Here is a 24199-nt window from a genome sequence, read left to right as displayed (position 1 = left end):
GATCTCCACCAAATTCGGGGGATCCCTTCAGCTCGAGGAGCCCTCTCGAACGCCACCCTCCACGCGTTGGTAGCCCCCTGGGATCGCTAGATCGGTCGGCACCGGACCGCAAATTTAACCACCCGTAACTCCCGAATCCCGGGGGCTATCCACGCAACGTTTCATCCAGGTCGCCAGTAGCAAACAATGGAGCACGCTCTGCTAGACAAACTAAGTAATTACACCATTTCAAGCACTTTATCTGCATTATATGTTCTGTAAAAAAAAAAAGTTAATATCGGCCGATATATCGTTCGCTAGATAGTGACCGATATATCGGCGACAGGCTCATATCGGCCGATAATATCGGCAAAACGATATATCGGTCGGGCTCTAATTCACGGTATTTAGAAGTGCCCACGATAACAATATTGTGCATATTCATTACCGTGATATATCGCATTACCGAATAGTAAGTTTTAAGTCTACTTAAATTACACTTAATGAAGTTTTATAATAAAAGTTACAATTACATAATATTTCTATTTCAATTCGTTTTTTTTATATAATTATTTAAATGGTGGTTGTCATAAAAAATATAAATTAAACATGAACAGTAAAAGTTATAATGAATATATTATATGGTGCATATATTTAGCAAAATGCCCTTCTCTACAGTTTATTTGTCTAGCTGACTAATGAGTTTATGGTCACAGAATATGTTTGTTTCTGAGGTAAATGTGATGTTACGTGACATTGTTTACAAGCTGTTATATTGACGTCTTTGCGTGGCTGAAACCCTGATTGAGAGATTACATGAGACAGGATACGGATTGTAAAGTTGTACTCTTTCTTTTAACTTACCTTCGGTTGTTTAGTCATGTTTATTTTGTGCTGAAACTGGTATTAATGTGGAGGAGATGATCAGTTCACGTGTGCCTCGCGCTGCCGCGTCTGTTGAATACTGCAATACAATGGACAGAATTTGAAATCTGAGTCCTTGTTTTATATTAAAAGTACCAAAGCACAATGCTTATTGCGATATATTGGATGGGAGGTGCCCTTCAACGTTCCGTCCATTAACTGAACACAGGCCGATCGATTCTGGGGATTTAAGAATCGATATCGTTTCGTAAAAATGTGAATCGATTAAAATCGAGATATCGATATTTTTTACCCAGCCCTATTATCCAGAATTGTGCAGCTCTATTTTGCACACAAACAGCTCTTAATCGAGTCCAGTTTTTATGTAGCCGGCTGATTTTTGTTCATGGTATTCAGCAGCAATTAAATGTTTTGCAAAAAGAGACACAGAATAAATGTTTGATATCGAAATATTTGACTACATTTTTTTGTAACCATATTGGAATCAAAACTGGGAATCGATAAGAATCGGAATCGAAAAGCAGAATCGGAATTGGAATTAATAAAATTCAAACGATACCAACCCTACTGTCAACACTGATTGTGACATGACAATCACAAAAAAAGAGTCCTATGGTAATTCACTTAATTGCATTATTATAAATGTCTTTACTGTCACATTTGGGGGTGGGGCTTAGGGCTGTAAAAAAAAAAAAAATTAGAATTTCGAATATTCGTCGAATTTAAAATATAAATCCACATTCAAATGCAAAAACGTTGCATTCGAATTTTAGGTGTGCGTTAAGGAGGCAGCCTTATCAGTGGCTCACAAGATGCGATGACGATATAAGTGTCATTACATTTTAATGTTTTTCTTAGCCTATCCAGTTGAAGCCATTAAATGTGGCGTTGCTGCGCTGTTAATTACAAATATTGCGGTAAAAGAGAACATCAGTGCGGAGAAGATGTTGTTTACGTCAAAACTGAAATCAAGCCATAAACACAGACCGCATATTTCGTGCATTTTCTAGAGGGACATCTATCACCGTTTCACTCGCGTCTCGCACAAAAGAGCCGCATGTTTAGAAAGCCATGTAAAATTAATGCAAGTTCAACTTTGAAAAAACATATCTCGAGACTTTATGGTGTTTTTTTTCCCCCCATCCCACTGCAACTTGTGTTTTTAAATGAAAAATTTACTCTGTGTGATTGGCTTTCGGCCCTTTGTATTAAACTATGCATACATAATGCTGTTTCGTTTAAAGTTGTTTAAGCAACTTAATTAATTATAATTGGTTTATAAACATTATTTGAAACATTATGCACTTTTTTTCACAGATAGTCATGTTACCTTATGCTTTGAAGAAACGTGCATTATTAATATTTTGCTCGATGCGCACTCTTGTGGCCTTAGGAGAGAATCCAAAAGCTAACTGAAATTATGCATTTTAAATTCAAATATAATTCGAATTTTGATAATATTTAAGTACAAAATTAGAATTTAGTTTTTCAGCCATTTTGACAGCCCTAGTGGGGCTTAGCGACCGGTCATTTTAGCAGTGAATTTTTAAAGTGATCCATGTGTATTGCATTCTTGCATTGATATATGACACTGGACAGTTTATTTAAATGGGTTGATAAACTGGTTTATCACCCACCTCCAGTATCAGCCAATCATTTTTCAGTGATTACATCTGTATCTTTAATGAAATTTATGTGTATGAGGAATGAGGATGTTACTCTTCTTAACTTTCCTAGATTGAGTCTTTGTACACACATACTCTGGTTTTTGTGTGTATTCAGCAGATGGAAAGCAGTGTGGAGTCAGATGCATGGCACAAGGAAATCTTGCACTCCTACCAAGTGTCCTTCAGCACTGAAGAGGGAGGGAAAACTCAGGCCTTCAGTCTCGTAGTGTAGACACCCACTCTCGGGTTCATCTGCAGTTCAACAGCCCAAAAAATGTTACTACTAGTAAGAGGAAAGCACTCAGCGCCTCTTAGTGTGTTCACATTCCACGAATCAGCACTTGCGCTGTGCCCAACATTTCACATGCTGTTTGTGCAAGCCAATATTGCATCCAAGTACAGCACAAACTCTCCTATTGTCTGGTGTAACCCTTACAGTATGGTGAAACTGACTCAGATATGTGGTTTAAGAGGTGTTTGCCAAGGCAAGCATTGCTATTACTATTGGTGACCCTGTTGGAGGGACCCAAACTATGTCTTTATTATATTATACAGACTTGATGTGGGCTTTTTTGACTTAGGCCCACTGCACGATTAATTGAAATACAGCTATATTCATGATATGGATTAGTACAATTTTGAAATAGCAAAGGCTGTGATTTAATTGAATAAGTATATGCATCTGCTCTTGAGTTTGCCTCGCTTTGATGTGCATTTGGAATTGTGCCTACAGTCTTCCTGTACTTGCAATGAGAAGCGTTGAGCAACAAGAGAAGCTTTAAGGGCTTTCTGTGGTTTTCCATTCAAATAAAAAATGTGATGGTTAAACATTTGAAAATGAAGGAATTAAGACAGCCATAAATGTAATTGTACAGTTGTAAAGTAATAGAAAAAATATTATTTTATATTATTTTTCTTAAATACTTGTTTTTTTTTTTTTATTTCACAGTAAAATAATACAGTATTTATATTATAAAAAATATAATTATAATTATCTTGTTATAATTTGTATTTAGTATTTTTATATTTGTATTTAATAATAATAATAAAAGCATCTGCTAAATGACTAAATGTAAATGTAAAAATAATAATAGTAATAAAATCCAAAAGCAATATAAACAATAATTGATATATTATAATATTTAATTATGACATATAATAATATTTAACTAATTATGATTTATTTGTATATTTTAGTATAATAATAATAATAATAATAATTATTATTATTATTGTTATTATTATTATTAGTATTTTATGTCCATAGTTATTAGGGCTGTGTATCACCAGCAAAGTCACGATACGATACATACCACGATACAGATTCGCGTGGCGGCGTGCACAACATTTTTTGTAACTTTCCGCTCAGCTCCACTTCCGAAGATGCACGAGTTCAAAGCGACTCTAGCCGAACAATTGTGCAGCTCTACAAACAAGCACAGTAAACCTGGATTAAAAAAAAAAAATATCACATTTTTGCAATTAGATTTCCCCCCCTAATTCAAACCCCTCCTATCCCCCCACCCTGCTACATAGCAGTGTCATTGCATTGTTGTGACTTGTTCCGGGGTAAAATCAACTCACATTATTTTCTAAAAATCTTTTTTTATTGTAATCTCATTGGGAGTTTGGATTGCATTTGGCTGTTACTTTGAAGATCTGAGTCATACTGACAGACGTCAGACATGTCAAGTGGCTGTTTTCCTGCAGAACTTGAGAACTTTCCACTCAAGAACTTGTTCAACAGTTGGTGTGCTGTCATTTTTTTCCTCTTTCACAGGACAGACAGCAGCCTTGTTGTTTTTATTTTTTGGTTTCTCTTTGCTCTCTGCAGTCTGTGACACCCTTTTGTCTCATTTTCAGCTATCTATAACTATGATGCCAGAGGAGAGCCAGAGCTGAGTCTTCAGGTGGGGGACACGGTACACATACTTGAGACGTTTGAAGGTGAGTGTCGAGTTTCAGCGTGTCTTGACACGTCCACCCACACTTTCTTATAGCGTGTTCACACTTGCACTGAACACATAATCTGGGGTATCCCAGAGTTCTGCTGAAGCTCTGAGATATGTGGCCTGCAACATTCAAATTAAGCAGCATATTTGCTTGCATGATTTAAAGTGCTCATATTTTACACTTTGTAACAGTTTATTTTACCCAAAGTCTAATTATAATGTTAAAATGTTAATGTTTTCCATGACCATTTTCTGCTCTCTCTCTGACATTTAAGCTCCATTTACAGTTGGTCTGAAAGGGATAGTTCACCCCAAAATAAAAATTCTCTCATCACTTACTCACCCTCATGTCATAGCAAAACTGTAAGGCTTTTTTCTTCTATGGAACACTTAAGATATTTTAAAAAATGTCTCCAATGTTGTTTGGACACCAGTGTTATTCAAAATATTCAGAAGAAAGCAATTGATATAGGTTTGCAACAACTTAAGGATTTAGTAACAGTGACAGAATTGTCATTTTTGGCTGATCAAATCATGCATGCTAAATGCAAATGTACATTATCAGTGAAAAGTTTGGGTAGGCAAGATTTCAAGGCTCCATTTATTTGATAAAAAAGCAGTAAAATATTACAATTTAAAAATAACTATTTTGTATTTTAATATATTTTACAATTTTAAAACTGTAAAATCACCTTCTCGTTGCAATACCTATGTCATACCCATGTCATTATACAAATTTGTGTCCTCATAAATCAAAACACACACACACACACACAAACACACACACACACGTGCGTTTCTTGAAGCATCTTGGACTTCTGGATTGAGTCTGTCTCAGTATGTTTTGTTTCTTCATGTCATTCCAGACAGACTGGATGATGATCAGATCAGATCTCTGTGTGGAGCACTGGCTGTTGTCAGACAAAAATCTCACTGTATTATTACAATTAATGGCAAAATGAATATTTGGAAATGTAAATAATAATATTTCAAATAATTGTTTTCTATTGTAATATATATTAAAATGTAATTTGGTCCTGTGCTACAAAGCTGCATTTTTCATCATTACTCTAGACTTCAGTGTCACATGATCCTTCAGAAATTATTCTTTATTATATCCTCTGACCTAACCCCTCAGAGGACCTCAGATGATGCCAACCCTGAAACAACATACAGAACTACCAAATTTTGCTATAAGTTTGATTGCATCATATAATAATTGCTGTTAATAGTGTTCATCGTCTGTTTGATTACGTCTTTAATTGATTACGTCTTTAATTGATTTTTCCGTACATTTCTGCCATATGTACATTAACTGACAGTCACCACTGATAAGCTACCACTAAATATTGTAGAAACTTAATTTGCTGTAAAGTTGCTTTGCAACGATTTGTATCGTGAAAAGCGCTATACAAATAAACTTGAATTGAATTGAATTCTAATTTGCTGATACCATAGTACTTTTTTCAGGATTAAATGATGAATAGAAAGTTCAAAAGATCAGCATTTATCTGAAATAAAAATGTTTTGTAATGTTTCTCAGTAAATGTCTTTAGTGTCACGTGATCAATTTAATGAATAAAAGTTGATTTCTTAAAAAAAAAAACTTTTGAATTGTAGCATAAACACCATCCAAAATGTTTTGTGATCACTCAAACTAATCTTTGATGTAGGCAAAAACACATATAACTAGATTGCATTTGTAGTGTAAATGCAAACGTGTCCTGATGTGTCTCAGACAACAGTGATGGACCACCTAGTCTCCTGTCAATCAAGCATTGTGCTAAAACAAGGGGTTTTAAATTAGCTGTCCATGTGCAGCTTTAAAAGAAAACAACCATCTGATCTCAAAATTTTAGTCCTTCTGTGAAAAATATATGATGTGCATTCAAGTGATATTTGTCTTGATTAAAACACTGGACAACTTCACCTTTCTCTTTTTTTCTACATGACAACAAATGTTTAAGCACCTGTGCAACAAAATGAGTAGCAAAAGATTGTGCATTGTGTACTTAGTTGTATTTTAGCATTCTTGTTCTGCAAAAGAGAATGGTGGGAAAGGTAATTAAAGTCTGTCTCCTCGTAAACTCCCTAAATTAATATTTTTTTTGGAAAGTAAAAAAGTATTCTTATAGTATATAGTATTCTTTTTCGACGGCACACAAAATGCACACAAACTAAATTGTACAATCAACTTTCACTAAGAAACCATTATTATTATCAGTACCAATCAGCTGCCACCATGATTATTTAATTTACACGCCCCCAGCTCAGAAAATCATGGCTTAAAGACAATACAGAGTGTCTTTGTAGTGCTTGCATTCATGTCTCTCCTCTTGTAAATATATTTTTTAATTTAAAATATTCCATTTCCTTTTTTTAAGAATGGAAAACCTGATTTGGCTATTTACATCTACCCTAGTTTCTCTAGTGATTTTGCTAACTCTGAGCAAACAGAACATCCGCCTTATTCTGTTATATAAATAATATATAGCAGCGTCTGTCATGTGGCATCATCTGTCTCAAAGATCTACTCTTTTTTTCTCTCTCTCCTTCTCCCAGGGTGGTACCGAGGATACACACTACGACAGAAATCACAAAAGGTGTTGGGATAATTATCATCCTACTGATAAACTGACAATCTAATCATTACCTGACATTCTGCAGCAGGCGGAATGAATTGCGTGGGTTCTCACAAATGCTTCTTTGTCTTATTTCAAAGGGCATTTTCCCTGCCAACTATATTCATCTGAAAGAAGCGAAAGTTGAGGGAACAGGGTAAGAGGCAGATCACGTTAATTATGCTCTGTAATTCATTAATGGCAAATTGTCTATCACTTAATTAAGCATGTGCTGTCAGAGGAGTCCACGGTGACAGTCATCTGCGGTTGGCTTTATGGTTTTGCTCGTTTACCCTCAGAGACCCACTGTAGCACAATCGTAACACTTGTTCAAAGCAGTTAAATAATGCATAATTCATAAACGGGGGTTAAAATGCTCTGAAATGTATCATAGCAACAACACATTTGGCAAGAAAATATAGCCTGATTCTTCCAGCATGCCAAAGTCACACAACATGGTCACTGCGTTACTGACACACTTGCTGAGTGTTTTGGACCAAATTTAGCAATCTTCTAAGTATGTGTTTGACCTGAAATATTTTTTTCTCACATCTCAACATGTTTAGTGATAGAATATATATACAGTATGTATAAACCTGTGTAAATAAGAGGCAGCTTGTTGCAGAAATGTGGACTGAGTATATTTAGTAAATAATATATAAATTATTCCAAATGACTTTGATGTAGCCTAATGAAAGTTTATTGAGTGTTTGATGGGTGTGCTGAATTTAAATAGGACGTCTTATATAGAGGTCAATGCAACTGCGCTGTAGTTGATAGGTCGCAGTTTGGAAGGTCGGTGAGGTGTATGAATATTCAGGGATCATGAAATTTTACAGAGATAAACATATCCGAGTTGTAGCCCAGCTTTCTGAGAAGGCTTATGCAGTATGTAGCAATTAAATCAAACCAAACTTACATGCCCTGAAATGCTCACACAAATGAGCCTGTTCAGTGAATGTTACAAAAATTATTTGGTTACACTTTAGTGTCATTTTGTAACATTAGTTAATGCATGAATTAAAACATGAACTAACAGTGAGCAATATATATATTTACTGCATTTATTAACCTTTGTTAATGTTAGTTAATAAAAATGGTCATGTTAATGTTAGTTCACATTGTGTTAATTAATATAAACAGATGTAACTTTTGATCTTAAAAATATGTGTTAATTGTTAATTCATGTTAACTAATCTAATGTTAACAAATGAAACCGTATTGTAAAGTCTTACGAATAAGGTAAAGTGTTACCAATAAAACATTTTTTTTTGTCTTGTTATAACAATATATATTTTATATACTGTATACAATTTTTGTATATTTTAATATATATTTTATTTTAATATATCAATAAATTTGTATTAAAATTAATACATTATTTATAAAATATACTTTGATATGAATATTTGTTGCATTAAATTAATGGTCATATAATGAAACTAAGCTTTTTGTGAATATCCTTACTGAAATATATTTTTTGCTTGAAATATTTTATTTACTATGCTGAATTGTGTTGTGACTTCAAAACTTAGTGAATCAAAAAATGGTGGAACTTTGCAACCCTAAATGCCTTGCTCTGCAATTTTGGAAATGTATCTCTAGGGCTGGGTATCGAGTTCGATATTTTTTAGGCACCGACCGAGTTTTTAGGCACCTACCGAAATACCATCGAGTATCGAAAAACATCTCGTCGTTCGGTCAACCTGACAGAACTGGAGAGGATCTGCAAGGAGGAATGGCAGAGGATCCCCAAATCCAGGTGTGAAAAACTTGTTGCATCTTTCCCAAAAAGACTCATGGCTGTATTAGATCAAAAGGGTGCTTCTACTAAATACTGAGCAAAGGGTCTGAATACTTAGGACCATGTGATATTTCAGTTTTTCTTTTGTAATAAATCTGCAAAAATGTCAACGATTCTGTGTTTTTCTGTCAATATGGGGTGCTGTGTGTACATTAATGAGGAAAAAAAATTAACTTAAATGATTTTAGCAAATGGCTGCAATATAACAAAGAGTGAAAAATTGAAGGGGGTCTGAATACTTTCCGTACCCACTTTAACTATGGCTTCCTTAAGACATTTTAAAAAGAATTGACATCAATGCTTGTGTCTCTGAGGGTTAAAGAACTGCGAATGACATTTGTATTTTTGAGAACCTGATTAAATCATATTTTTCTTCTAACCTTCTGTTGATGTACAGGAAACAAGAGACTGTTGTACCTACAGATTTGCCCTTGGTCCAGGAGCTGGGCACCACGTTACGAGAATGGACACAAATATGGCACAAGCTTTATGTGGTATGTGAACCCACCTGTGTCGCCTTTGCGGTTTGTTTGAGTTCACCTCACTGTCCTTTCTGCTCAACACAGAGCTTCCCACGATGTGTTTGTTCAACAAAGACAAATCCCATCCGTAGTGTTTTGTAAGCCATGATATCGTTTTAATCACCTGTTCGTCTGCACACCAGAGCAACAAGACCACGCTGTTCCGGAACGTTCAGCAGATGGCCTACAGCCTGATCGAGTACCGCTCGCAGATTGTGTCCGGCACGCTTCCCAACGACGACCTTGTGGCGCTCAAGAAGAAAGTCACAGCAAAAATCGATTATGGGAACAGGTGCGGTTTGGCTTCCTGTACTTCCTCATGTTGTTTCACCAAACAGATATTTGAATAACGTTTCATTTGAGGGGCCCAAATGTCTGAATATGTGATTTACTGATACCATGAAGCATACATTTTGAGTTTACCCAATTTAAGTTGCTGGAATGCATTAAAACTGTATGTAATCGATTATGATAATATGGTAGGGATGTGTTAGTATTCTTGTGTTGTAGACTTTGTCTGTGTCTGTTGCACAGGATTCTGGGGCTTGATTTAGTGGTGCGCGATGAAGCAGGAAACACATTAGATCCTGAACGCACCAGCACGGTCAGTCTGTTCAGGGCTCACGAGTCAGCATCACACAGTATTGATGAGAGGATACAGGAGGAGAAGGTAAAACACTTGTTTTTGCTCTGTGCATTATCAAAATATATATGCTGGTACCAGGAAAATTTTTTCTTTTTAGTTGCATGTTGAAACCCAGGTCCAGAATTAGCACATGACTATTGCCAAATTAGCTTTGATGAGTAATTAAGATAGTTGGCTGGTAAATGTATAAATGCATGGTTCGAATTGCAATGTAAAAATGCCAGGAATCGCTGACTGAGCCAAAGTGGTGCAAACGGTCTGCTAAAGAGAAAATGATGGTTGGTTATTCTGCTGTTCTGTTTTGAAATTTGACAAATAAATAAGCAAACTATGGCCTAATTATTTGTCAAATATATATATATATATATATATATATATAAACCACATATATACCACAAAACTACCATAGTCCATAATAAATGGAGATAAACGGATGCATAAACATTTATCACAAAATAACTGATGCACATACTGATAGATTCTTTGTGCGAAGTTGCATTTAGAGAAGCTGCAAATTAAAATATGACCCATGACCTTGGCATTGTTAGTGCCATGCTCTGCTGTTTTAGCAGTTTCAGTTTTTGAAGGTGTTCTAGAACTTCAGTCAAACTGTCCAATAGTTGTCTCAAATCATGAATTTTACCATGTTTTTTTTGTGTTTTTTTTCTCGATAGATGCGGCTTCAGAACCTGGAGAAGCGGCGCCAGACCCTCTTCAGCGGCGTGCACACATACAGCCTTCTAATAAATCTCAGAAACTTTGTATGCAACATCGGCGAGGACGCTGAACTATTCATGTCATTGTACGATCCTGATAAATCAGAATTTATTAGGTGAGTCAGTCTCTTTCTTTAGATATTTTTCTTCTCTATGTTGTTTTTTAAAAAGCTGAAGGAGAAATGTGTAGAATATCCTCTACATATGAATTCCTCACAAGAAGTGTTTGAAATATGTGAATGCGTATTTCTTTGAAAGCTGAAGTACACCAGTATATATCACACAGCGAGTATCTAGTGAGCTTGTGTCAGTTTCAATGGAGAAAAAGTAGTTTTTGTGGCACATTTTGTCTTGTCCTTTAAGTGAAAACTTCCTGGTACGGTGGGACAGCACAGGCATGCCGAAAGAGATAGAAAAACTCAACAACCTTCCTGCACTCTTCACGGTAACAAAGATTAAAAGAATACTTTTCTCAGGTTTTTATAGTCCCATATACCACGGTTCAACAATTTGGAGTCAGTAAGACTTTTGAAGAAGTATCTTGTGCACAGCAAGGCTGCATTTATTTGATAAAAAATACAGTAAAACAGTTATATTGTGAAATACTATTACAATTAAAAATCATCAATCTTTTTTCTATTTGAATGTTTTAAAATGTAATTTATTCCTGTGATGCAATGCTGAATTTTCAGCATCATTACTCCAGTCTTCAGTGTCACATGATCCTCATCCAAAATCATTTTATATGCATTTTTTCAGGATTCATTGATGAATAGAAAGTTCAAAAGAACAGCTTTTATTTGAACTAAAAATCTTTTATAACATTATAAATGCCTTCACTTCACTTTTGATCAATTTAAAATAGTGCTGTTAAATGATTAATCGCGATTAATTGCATCCAAAATAAAAGTTTTTGTTTACATAATATATGTATGTGTACTGTGCTTATTTATTATGTATATATAAATACACACACATACAGTATATATTTTGAAAGTATTTACATGTATATACATTTATATATTTATATTATAATTTTTTATATTATATATAAATATATTTAATATATAAACATACAATTTTTCTTAAATATAAATACAAACACATGCATGTGTATATATATACATAATAAATATACACAGTACACACTCATATATTATGTAAAAAAAACGTTTATTTTGGATGCGATTAATCATGATTAATCGTTTGACAGCACTAATTTAAAATGTCCTTGCTGAATAAAAGTATTAAAAGGTTTTGACCCCAAACTTTTGAATGGCAGATCTAAAAATGAGAAGAAAAAAAAACCCACTGGATTTTTTTCTTTGTGATAATGAATCAATTTTAAGTGCTTCCTGCTGTTCTTCTTCTGTGGCATCTCTGTGTTTAGGATCTGAGCAGCAGTGACCTCATCAGACAGCGTCTCTTCCTGGTGTGTCAGATCATCCGTGTGGGCTGCATGGAGCTGAAGGAGGGAAAGAAACACACAGGAGGACTGAGGAGGCCGTTTGGAGTAGCAGGTTCTGCACTTAGAAATAGATTCTTTATTGTTAGTAGATGGTAGTATATTTGTAGAGGGTCCAGATGTTTCCTAGTTGTTCTCTTCATTTCACACTTCATATTTGTCATTTGTTTAGAAACACCAACCAACCTTAATGGTAAAAAATAATTTTGTGCCACTAGCTTAGTGTTGCAAAATTGCATAGAATTATTTTCAGTCAGATTTTCCAAACCCTGTGTTTGCCCATAGATGGACAGTTAGTTCTGGTTAAAGGAATAGTTCAATCATAATAAAAAATAGCTGAATAGTTACTCACTCTGAGGCCATCTAAGATGTAGATGAGTTTGTTTCTTTATCTGAACAGATTCTGATAAATTTACATCACTTGCTCACCAATGGATCCTCTGTAGTGAATGGGTGCCGTCAGAATGAGAGTCCAAACTGCTGATAAAAACATCACAATAATCCACAAGTAAAGCTGCATGTTTGTACGAAACAAATCCATCATTAAGGGGTTTTAACTTCAAACTGTTGCTCCATAATCCATAATAACACTTCCTCCAGTGAAAAAGTCCTTCCACTGTTGTCCTCTCACATCAAAATCCATTGACATATTTGTTTAGGACTGTTTTAAATGTTTTTTTTTTTGTAAAGGGTGCTTAATCTGTGCATATTGCTGTCCTGATTTAAACTTTTTCAACGGAGAAAGCAATATTATATACAGGCCTAATATTTTAGCTAGATGTAACATTTAAAAATGAAATTAAGAAATGCCTTGATTGATTTGTTTCTTACAAACATGCAGCTTTTTGCTTCACAAGATGTTAACTGATTATTGTGATGTTTTTATCAGCTGTTTGGACTCTCATTCTGACGGCACCCATTCACTGCTGAGGATCCATTAGTGAGCAAGTGATGTAATGCTAAATTTCTCCAAATCTGTTCTTATAAACAAACTTGGATAGCCTAAGGGGACATTTTCAGCTAATTTTCATTTTTAGGTGAACTATTCCTTGAAATTCTTCCACCTCAAAATGACAATTCAGACAGCTTTACAGCTCAAATAACATACATTTTGTTCTACTGATGAATGCATGCAAGTGCTTTAAGAACAACCCCACAGACATTTCTGCTTTTAAGCTGTTCAGCTGTCTTGGCTGTAGGGCTTCAATTCTAAGTGCATTACTCCAAGGGCATTTTTCATCTGTTTTCATGATCTTGAGGGTTGAGTCAACTTAATTTTGTGTGGTAATAGATTTGAACCCTACATGTGACGTGTGTGTTCACAAAGGTTTAATTACATCAAGAGAATCACACCATATTGCTTCTTTAGTATTTTGACAACAGCACTTTTACTGTTGTCCTTGTCACTTTCAGCACTACCTCGCATTGTCAAATATCTGAGCAAAAGACATTATTTATCCGTATTGCCAATTTGCAGTTGAAAAGAATGACTTTTTCCCAGTCAAGCTCACACAATGTTTCACATCTTATAGTGTTCCGTTCCGTTTTCTTTTTCCTGTTGTCACATTTCAGTTTAAAGTTTTCAGTCTTGCAAGTAGCTGAAAGACCAAACATTACTATTGTTACTTTTCCTTTTGGTTGAACTCCAAAATGTCATATGAAATGATTACATTGTCAATAGATGTTTTTATCAAACCTACAGGCGATCTGCATTTGCTGAAAATAGTGTTTCCTTTTTGTTTCAAAAGGATGTTGTGTCAAATTCTTTGACCCTTTTTTTTTTTGCTGCTGAGTCACTGTACTCAATAACGTCAGGTTGAATGCCTGCATTGTGTTTTTCAAGATGAAAAAAAGCAATTTTTACCATAAGCTTCAAAGACGCATTGCATCATGTTAAGCCTGTGGCTTTCTTAAACCTGAGCACAGGCAACACCTGATTTACCTCGTTGTGAAAATGTCTTTCCGTTTTTCATGGTCGTAAGTACGCAGTTAGAGAGCTAGAAGACATTGCATCTAAAGGAATAGCTCACCTAAAAATGAAAATTTGCTGAAAATTTACTCAGGCCATCCAAGATGTAGATGAGTTTGTCTTCATCAGAACAGATTTGGAGAAATTTAGTATTACATCACATGCTTTCAAATGGATCCCCTGCAGTGAATGGGTGCCGTCAGAATTTTAACTTTAAACCATCGCTTCTGGCCAAAATAGTGGAGAATCCATAATCCATAATAATGCTTCCTCTAGTGAAAAGTCCATCCCCTGTTGTCCTCTCACATCAAAATCCACAGATATATTTGTTTAGGACAGTTTTGGACTGTTTTCACTTGTAAACGGTGCTTGGTCTGTGCATATTTCTCTTCTGATTCAGATGAGACAACTTTTTCACTAGAGAAAGCAATATTATGGATAGAGGACTCGTATTTTAGCCAGAAGTAGCAGTCTGAAGTTAAAAAAATACCATAATGATGGATTTCATCTTTTCACTTCACAAGCGTTAATGATGGACTGGAGTGGTGTGGATTGCTTTTGTACTATTGTGATGTTTTTATCAGCTGTTTGGACTCTCATTCTGACGGCACCCATTCACTGCAGAGGATCCATTGGTGAGTTAGTAATGTAATGCTAAATTTCTCCAAATATGTTCTAATGAAGAAACAAACTCATCTACATATTGAATAGCCCGAGGGTGAGTCAATAAAGCAAATTTTCATTTTTTAGTGAGTTATTCTATTAATTTTGATCAAAAGCAATTATTGATAGCAAGCATTTTCACAGAAAAGATGCTGTTTTTCTTAACTGATTTAATAATTGAGGTTCCTGTAGACTCTAAATGAATCTCTTAAGAACTGTACAGTTGGAAGACAAAATGAACAATTTGCGCTACATATCTCGCCTTCGAATACATCTGAAAACAAATACTTAGAAAATGTGAGATATTTGCTCTCCCTCTAAGGGAATGTGAACAATATTGAATGTAGTTATTAAATGTAATGTATCTGTGGTTCGGATCAGCACTAGCCTCATGTTTCTTTGTGTCTGCAGTCATGGATATCACAGATATTGCCCATGGGAATATTGATGATGAATGTAAGCAGTATTTCATCCCGTTTCAACAGTGAGTGTGTCTTTTATGAGATTACAACATCCTTCATTTGCATGATTGTAGTTTCTGTTTTCATGTTTTTTTGTTCTTTTCATGAATTATTGTTTATTTTTGGCAGAGTCCATCATACACTGTTACCCCTAGGCTGTTTTTTATAGCCGTTTTTTCTTCAGTTTTGTCCTTCTCCTCTTGGACTCTCTTTCTAGGATTGCCATGGAAACGTACATCCGTCAGAGACAGCTAATCATGTCTCCTCTCATCCCATCTCGTGTCATTGGCGAGAACGAGCCACTCGTTGCCGTCTTCAACAAGGTCATTGCAACTCGTGAGGTCAACCACAAAGGACAGGGTAAATCCAGACCAATAGGCCAAAAAATTAATCTTTGCTCTTATGTTTTTGTCTCTGGGGAGAAATCTGACCTTGTGGAAGTTTCTTGGTTGTTGCTTGAACATTTGGAAAGTTTGAGAGCATGAAAACAGGATCACTTTGATATAGTCAAACTGATTTGCATAGAGACAGAATGAGATGTGAAGATGCACGTCCTCCAGGATGTTTCAGCTGTAAATTTGAATATCATCCAATTTGAAAGATTCTGTCTCTTTTTAAAATGCCAGTTTCACTCTGTATTTAATTGGGAAGATTACTATAGCTGTCAGTAATGATTATTACCAACCTGACCAGTTTAATAGTGTATGAAATGAGAGTTTTTTTGGGTCAACTTGGAGTTTTATTAATTTAGTTAATATTACATTTATTTAAAAAATCCTAGAAAACCTCATTGCTAAATCAGCCATGGTAATGCATTTTCATACAGTTGAATTTAAACAAAAAATTCACTTTTAAAATATTTTTAGAGCACTTTTTTAAATTGTGAAAATGTAAAAGACAATAATACATTTCTACTTTAAAGTATTTTAGAAAATATGTTGTAAAAATACCTTGCATATTAATTTCAGCATACATGTGTACCTCTCATTTTCTATGATTATACATTTTATCGGCCTTAACGCATATTAACACCTTACAAAAAAATCTGTATTGCTTAGCAGCTATTTATAATAGTCCCAAAGTGAGAATGGTGCAATATTCAGACAAAATAATCTGGGACATTGTTTTAAATGCACGCATTTAGCTAATGTGTTTTATATTGAGTTTGTAATTTTTGATGTTGAGTTGAAACTTAATGCATTAAATTTCTTTTTTTTTTCATTCTTTTTTCACTTTTGAAGTATATATTCTTTTCTTTTAAATTTTATTTTTCCATTTTTAATCAATTTTTTTAATGATTTTTTATTTTATATATTAGTCATTGATTCTGAAATGATTTAGTTTGTGCTGAGAGATTCTGCTCCCTTAGGGCTGGAGTTTGTTGACTGACGAGACCCGTCTGACCTTATAACGGCATGTTTTTGCTTTCAGGTTTGTTTGTGACCCTAAAGCTGCTCCCTGGAGATGTGTTTCAGGTTCAAAAACATTACCCTCATTTTTTGGATCGCACAACAGCTATAGTCAGGAAAATGGGCTTCCCTGAAATTATCCTGCCAGGTTGGTCTTGCACATCTGTCAGATCGTAACATCTTCATCTTAATAGCAGTGCTATTAAAGTTTTTCTGACCCACAAAGACCCTCTTTAGTAAATCCGCTTGCAGTTGCCTTTTCATCCTTTTCCTCTAATGACCATTACTAGACAGTTGAAGAACATAGATCTAGTTAATGCAACGATGTCTCTACTGTATGTCTCTACAGGTTATGTAAGGAATGATATATATGTTACGCTGCTACAAGGAGAATTTGATCGCGGCAAGAAGAAAACCCCCAAAAATGTAGAAGTTATAATGAGCGTGTTGGATGAAGAAGGAAATCCCATGGAGGTACAGAAACCCCGTATCATTAAATATTAACTAACATTAATGTCTGGGCGCAATTAGGAGATTCCCACACCATCGCTTAATAAAGTGTACTTTCTTGTAAATCCATGAAGTGAATCCTGATTTAATAGAAATGCTACATGGAAACAGCTTCAGTTGCATATATTTGCGTCAAGTGTACCAAAAAACATGGTATTACCCTGGCTTAACTTTTTAGGAAATACCACCAAGGTCATTTTAATATGAATAAAAAACACCTTCTCTCAATCCATTGTCCTCCGTTCTTCTCGTTTATGTTGACGAACAGTTTTCGCTTTCGCTGTTTAGCATGCGGTGCTCATCCACCCCCTTTATCTCTGTGTTTTGACAGCAGAACTGTTGCTGGCATAAAAACAGCTTGCAGATCTTTCTACTTTATGAAACGGCTGCTGTCTTTAAATGTCCAAACACACAGCACAGAAAGCTTGGTACAGCGCTGTTCTTGCCAAATGCTATTTCAAGATATAATGCACATATAAGCGTGTCCTGTTTACACTCGCGAACACAGAAGAATACAAGAAACTCGTTCTGAAATGCTTTCCTAAAAGATCTCCCTCTCTTTTAAGAGATTTGAGCTTTCCTTTAACTCAAGTTGTGTACTGCCAACTTCTGGTCTTGTTAACGTTGAACTTTTACTGCTGCAAACCACTTACTGTACGAGAAAATAGAAACTATTTTCTTCCAGTAGATGTTTTTTTTTTTTTTCACATTCTCATTCTCTCTTCAGAAAGCCATATTTCCTGGAGCTGGTTATGAAGGGATCACTGAATACAAGTCTGTCATCTACTATCAAGTCAAGCAGCCCTGCTGGAATGAGACAGTTAAGGTACAAACACAGGACAAAAGCAAAGACATCTGGGTTTAGGTTTTTGATGTTTTGAAGCTAAAGTCCCTTTCATATGAATCACATCAGCCTTCTCTAATGCAAAGTGTCAATCTACAGTGCAACCCTGTATTACGTAGCTTGCAGGTCAAGTGCTGTAACCTATTATTCAAAGTTTAACAATTTCAACTTTTGTAAATCACACCGTAAGAATGATTTATATCAGTTGTTTATATGTAAGTAGAGTGTGTATGTACAGTATGTATATCATCTTTAATGCACTCAAAGGGATAGTTCACCCAAAAATGAAAATTACCCCATGATTTACTCATCCTCAAGCCATCCTAGGAGTATATGACTTCCTTCTTTCAGACAAATACAGTCGGAGTGAACAGTCCTGGCTCTTCCAAGCTTTATAATGGCAGCGAATGGCATGTGGAGTACTTTTTATGATGGATGGATGCACATTTTTGGGCTTCAAAATCTCGACCACCATTCACTTCCATTATAAAGTTTGGAAGAGCCAGCACATTTTTTGATATAACTGTGATTGTATTTGTCTGAAAGAAGAAAGTCATATACTTTTTAGACATATAATTTTTTCGTCTGAAAGAATAAAGTCATATACACCTAGGATGGCTTGAGGGTGAGTAAATCATGGGGTAATTTAACAAAATCAAAAGCAGTCAAACGGTAAAATTTTCAGTTTAGTTTTAATGGCAAAAAGAAATATGAAATATGTATAATTTAACTTACAATCTGCAAAGGAGTGAAAAAAAGTTAAAGTACTCAAAGAAAGACATTTAGTTTCAAAGAAATTCTTTCCTTTTTTCATAAAATCCGTAATTTTCTGTCACTGTTTGGATGTAGTGAAAAACCCACAGATATAGCAGAAAATATGCATTTTTTTTCTGTCACTGGCCATAATTCTAACTTTAGGCATAAAATCATGTCATGCATGTGAAAATCAGCTGATAATTGAACAAATAGTTGTAATCTGGCTCTGAGGAATATATAAATTATATATTTGTGGTAGTTAATCTGCTGATTAAGAGATAAAAGCAAAAATTCTACGAAATGCATCATATTTTGTGAGGAAGTGTGACATACTGTAATAGAGCAAAACAGTCACTATTTTTGGAATTGGCACCCTAAAATGAGTAAGAAACAAGTACTGGATTTCATTCAGCAAATATGATGCAGGGTGGTGTTAATTGTGCAACTAAAGTTGCATGACTGTGTGAAATGCATATCATAAGAGAGTATGTTCTCTTTTTTTTCTTTCTGTCATGTATTAAAGTAGTCGCCAGGATTTTTTCTTATTTTAAGCTCAAATATGTTCCGTCTTCCATTTGATTGCGCTATTTTCACTGCGTACACCTGCCACTTTCATGCTGCCTAGCAAGAAAAATCACACTTCTGGCAATGTTTTTCATGTCAAGGTCAATGTGACTCCTGACGCTTGTGCTAAAAGGTGCATTGATGCCCTCGACATGGTTAATGTGAAAGGAACTTAAGAACTACATCAGGGTTCATATTAAATAATTATCTTCTGTCCGTCAGGTGGCCATTCCCATTGAGGATGTGTGTCGATGTCATCTGAGGCTCACGTTTAGACACAGATCTTCTCAAGATTGTGAGTCTCATAGAGATGTTCACAGAACCTTATAGTAGATGGCGCTGAAGTAGCTAGAACTGTTTCGAAGCTAAGGACTATGATATCTGTTCTCTTTTGTGTTTCTGCAGGGGTTCTCAACCTTTTCATGCAGGTCACATTTGTAGTGTGCATTTCACTTTGTATTTTATGCACAAGAAAACCTGCATATTTTGTTTGTAGGTCCAACATAGGGCAAAAAAATTTATGCTTGAATAACTTTTTTTTTTTTTTACATATAAAGAATATATAAGCTGGAGTTCATACAGATATCTCTTGACCCCATTAGCATTTTTGCTGACCCCAGGTTGAGAACCTCTGCACTATTGTATATTCAGGCTTATTTTAAGTTGAGTATCTGTGTGCTTACATTTCTGTAGCTAGAGATAAGTCCGAGAAGCCTTTTGGCATGGCTTTTGTTCGCCTGATGAAGTCGGATGGCACCACACTTCCAGATGGAAAACATGATCTCATTGTCTACAAGGTGGGCATCTTTAAGGAATGTTCTTGGTTCAGTGCAAATTGACTCAACTTAATATTGATTACTGCAAAATGAAAAGCGTTATGCATGTTATCATGAATTTAGTGTCAAATAATTGCCTAATAACATTTTCTGTGCAACATTATATCCAGTTTGACATATTTACATATTTCCAGTTTTATATCCAGTTTTACAAATTTGTTGCCATGAAAACATAACACTTAAAATGTAAAAGTGGCAAGAACAACTTTACAGCTCAAATAATGTACAAGTTTTAACAGAAAAATGAATGCAAGTGTCATTTTTTTTGGTCAAATTATTTTTTGTGGTTATATTGCTAATTCATTGATGATTCAGATTTGTTTTAAAAATGAAGCATTTTCTCCATACTCTAGTAAAAATTGAAGAATAGTACTTTAAAGTTGAATATTGGAAAAAAAAGGTACCTTGATCTTTTAGATTTTTAAACTACTTTTCAAAAGTGTTTTTCTTTTTATAATCATCCAATGCTGGATTTATTTGATACAGTAAAACAGACAATCGTGAAATATTATTACAATTTAAAATAAGTTTTTTTTTTTTAAATTGGAATATACAGTATTTTTAAATTGTAATTTATTCCTGTGATGACAAAGCTGAATTTTCAGCATCATTACTCCAGTCTTCAGTGTCACATGATCCTTCAGAAATCATTCTGATATGCTGATTTGCTGCTCAAGAAACTTTACTGATTATTATCAACATTGAAAATGTTTTGCTGCTTCATATTTTTGCGGAAACCATGATAAATGTTTTTCAGGATTGTTTGGTGAATAGAAAGTTCAAAAGAAGGACATTTATTTGATATGTTTTGTAACATTATGAATGTCTTTTACTGTCACATTTATATTAATTGTATGCATTCTTGCTGAATAAAAGTATTAATTTCTGTCAAATTAAAAAAAAAGTAGTGTACTTTCTTTGCTATAAGATTTTTGGTTTCTAAAACTCATCTTAATATGGAACTTCTTCATGTAGATCTCTTCAAACCTGTCTGAACTTCCCTTTAAAGCAGCAGTATCTGTTCTTGTGAGCCTTACTCTTCCCTGCAATGTCTCAAATATGCAGTGCCACTACAAATTCCTCTTCTGTTTCTACAGGTGGATGTGAAGAAAGCTGATGACGCCAAGACATATTTGACTCTTCCTGGCTCGTATGTTGAAGTGGAAGAGAAAGAGAGACAGATGGGAAAATCCTTGCATCATGCCGGCATCATTCCCATCACCAAAGACAGCTTCCAGATCGCCACCCTCACCTGTTCCACAAAGCTTACACAAAACGGTAAGAGCCATTTCCTTTTGTATTATTTTCTCCAAAAAAAATATTTCACCCAAAAATTCTATTCTGTTATTTACCCTCATGTCTTTGCAAACCTGACATTTACTGATGCCTCTGCATATTGAGCTTAGATAGTAGATATTGTTTTTACACACATTACCTCTTTCCTCATGCTGTTGCATGGCTTCTGAAAATTTCAGAAAAATCATATGGTTTTAAACAACATTTCGGCCTAAACTATCACTTTAAAAGCCATATGTAACCGTATGAGACAGCAAAGTTCTTGTGGTAGTTGGCTTTCTATAACTTTTTTAATTTCCTCCGACTCAGTTGACCTTCTGGGGCTTCTCAACTGGAGATCAAACACTGAGAGACTTGAAGAAATTCTTCAGAAACTGATGGAAGTGGAAGGAGGGGAGATTATTAAAGTAAGGTTGTGAGAAAACACAACACTTGGCCTTCTATATAATGCTGCTTTATGATCTAATGTTTTTTGTTGTGTGTTCCTGTAGTTCCTGCAGGACACACTGGACGCTCTCTTTAATATCATGATGGAGACCTCTGAGGAAGAAACCTACGATACACTAGTTTTCAATGCCTTGGCAAGTATTGATTATTTAACTCGCTCTTTAGACATCCACCAGTTTCCAACCTATTCTTATGATGAGTTTCTCCAGTAATGGACAAATTGAGAATTTCCAGCCTGGAAATATCAGAGAACTTATTAAAAAAACATTTTTTTGTAAGCTTTCATTTCACTTTCGTGCAGTGTCCCCAAAAGTCAAATGTTTCTAAGTATCACAAATAGAAAATGTACAAAAATTTACAAAACAAAGTTTAATACTTGTTCAGATCCGTAGTCTCAGTGAAAGTGTTGCTCACTAAAAAAGCTTTCCACACCATGACTTTTTGTTAGTGAATAAGGATTTTTTTGCAATGATTTTGTTAATTACTAAATAGAAAAATACATAATTATAAAAATATAGATTTTCTAATATTTTAGTACTTTTCATTACTTTTAGATACATATTAATATGAAATTGGTTATTTATATTAATACTCATAGTAACATGAATACTGTTTTATTACTTTCTATTACTTTTTAGAGATTTTAACATTGTTATTTTTCTTTATTAATGAAAATATATTTCATGTTTAGTGTAATTATTAATAATAACAATTAAGTTAATATTTAATAATAATGAAAATATTACAATTGTCTAAAGAGTAAAATATAACATATAAATATGAATGATGCTATTAGTATTAATATTCTTATCAACAATCACATTGATATTAATATTCATACCAGTTAATACTACTAATACTAATACTACTACTACTACTACTACTAATAATAAAATCTTGTGACAGAAAGTAATAAAATATTAATAATACTGTTAATATTATTGTTAATATCAATAGGTATATTCATATTAACATCATTAATAATACTACAAATTATTATATTAAAAGTTATAAAGACAATTATATTTCTATAAATAGTTTTTTTCTCTGTGTATTTTTCTAGTTAACTGTAAAAGTTGTCATGCAATTTGAATAATATTGTTCTTAAAAAAATCCTTTTCGAGTAACCACGAATGAAAAGTCGTAGTGTGGGCAGATTGTTCTGAGTGAGCAACACTTTTACTTGGGGTCGGGATCTGAACAAGTATTAAACTTTGCTCTATATTTTCTAATCGTGATACTCCAAATCACGCTGCTTTTTGGGACTAAATGATTGCAGAAAAGTTACATTAAAGTTACAAACTGCATAAAGAGCGCTCTGCCGCATCATTGCGTTTTCATTAGTTATCTGTATGAGTAACCTTAATGCCATAACACGCCACATCGCCATCTGCATGTGGGATGTCTTCCCCCTCACAGACATACAGGTCAGATTATTCCGCCATGTGATGTGTGCTTGGTGTCTATGAAAACCGTTATTTATTTTGGGTGATTTTTATTGATTTCAGCCGCTTTTTCAACCGCTGTTTTAGCATTACATTTGGGACAGAGAATGACAAGCCTTGAGACGTTGTGCTTTGAGGTTGTGCATCATGTCAGAAAATGTAAAAATCAAGTTTGTAATAATTGCTTTTCTCTGTCTACTCGATCTTAGTTGCATAAGAAGCAAAGAAAGTTAATTTTTCAGAGGCTGAGAGTTCAATATGATGAAATACAATTAAATTGGATTTTCTTCTGATGAATCATTCAGAATAAGAGACATTTATTAAAGAAGTCAATTTAGATTTAATGTTGTCTCAAAACTTTAAGTTATGACGTTTATAAGTGATTATAATATGAAGGGCTAGACCAGGGGTGCCCAAACTCGGTCCTGGAGGGCCGGTGTCCTGAAGAGTTTAGCTCCAACCTCAATTAAACACACCTGAACCAGCTAATCAAGCTCTTACTAGGCATACTAGAAACTTGAAGGCAGGTGTGTTTAGGCAAGTTGGAGCTAAACTCTGCAGGACACCGGCCCTCTAGGACCGAGTTTGGGCACCCCTGGGCTAGACCTTGTATTTTTGCTTGATTTGTCCAGGTTTTCATCATCTCACTCATTGGCGACATAAAGTTTCAGCATTTCAACCCTGTTTTGGAGACCTACATTAGCAAACACTTCAGCGCTACTCTGGCCTACCAGTAAGAGTTT

General features: G+C 34.7%; 1 protein-coding gene across 1 annotated transcript in view; it reads left to right on the top strand.

Moving 5' to 3' along the window:
* LOC107696915 (dedicator of cytokinesis protein 5-like) overlaps positions 1–24199 on the top strand; it is a 71452-nt gene that overhangs the window by 6387 nt on the left and 40866 nt on the right. Inside the window, exons 2-21 of the mRNA XM_016497486.1 lie at positions 4395–4478; positions 7046–7086; positions 7206–7261; positions 9306–9402; positions 9573–9721; positions 9964–10099; positions 10750–10907; positions 11155–11236; positions 12182–12311; positions 15300–15372; positions 15567–15709; positions 16781–16906; positions 17108–17232; positions 17996–18094; positions 19655–19727; positions 20126–20229; positions 21366–21546; positions 21874–21971; positions 22056–22145; positions 24089–24189. Coding sequence (XP_016352972.1) covers positions 4395–4478; positions 7046–7086; positions 7206–7261; positions 9306–9402; positions 9573–9721; positions 9964–10099; positions 10750–10907; positions 11155–11236; positions 12182–12311; positions 15300–15372; positions 15567–15709; positions 16781–16906; positions 17108–17232; positions 17996–18094; positions 19655–19727; positions 20126–20229; positions 21366–21546; positions 21874–21971; positions 22056–22145; positions 24089–24189 — 2146 coding nt within the window. The remainder of the gene's footprint in view (positions 1–4394; positions 4479–7045; positions 7087–7205; positions 7262–9305; positions 9403–9572; positions 9722–9963; positions 10100–10749; positions 10908–11154; positions 11237–12181; positions 12312–15299; positions 15373–15566; positions 15710–16780; positions 16907–17107; positions 17233–17995; positions 18095–19654; positions 19728–20125; positions 20230–21365; positions 21547–21873; positions 21972–22055; positions 22146–24088; positions 24190–24199) is intronic.

Source organism: Sinocyclocheilus anshuiensis, unplaced genomic scaffold (assembly GCF_001515605.1).
Source record: "Sinocyclocheilus anshuiensis isolate Anshui unplaced genomic scaffold, SAMN03320099.WGS_v1.1 scaffold1083, whole genome shotgun sequence".
In the NCBI taxonomy this organism is placed as follows: Eukaryota; Metazoa; Chordata; class Actinopteri; order Cypriniformes; family Cyprinidae; genus Sinocyclocheilus; species Sinocyclocheilus anshuiensis.
The sequence above is the reverse complement of the archived record's forward strand: the minus strand, read 5'-3'. Positions and strand labels throughout refer to the sequence as shown.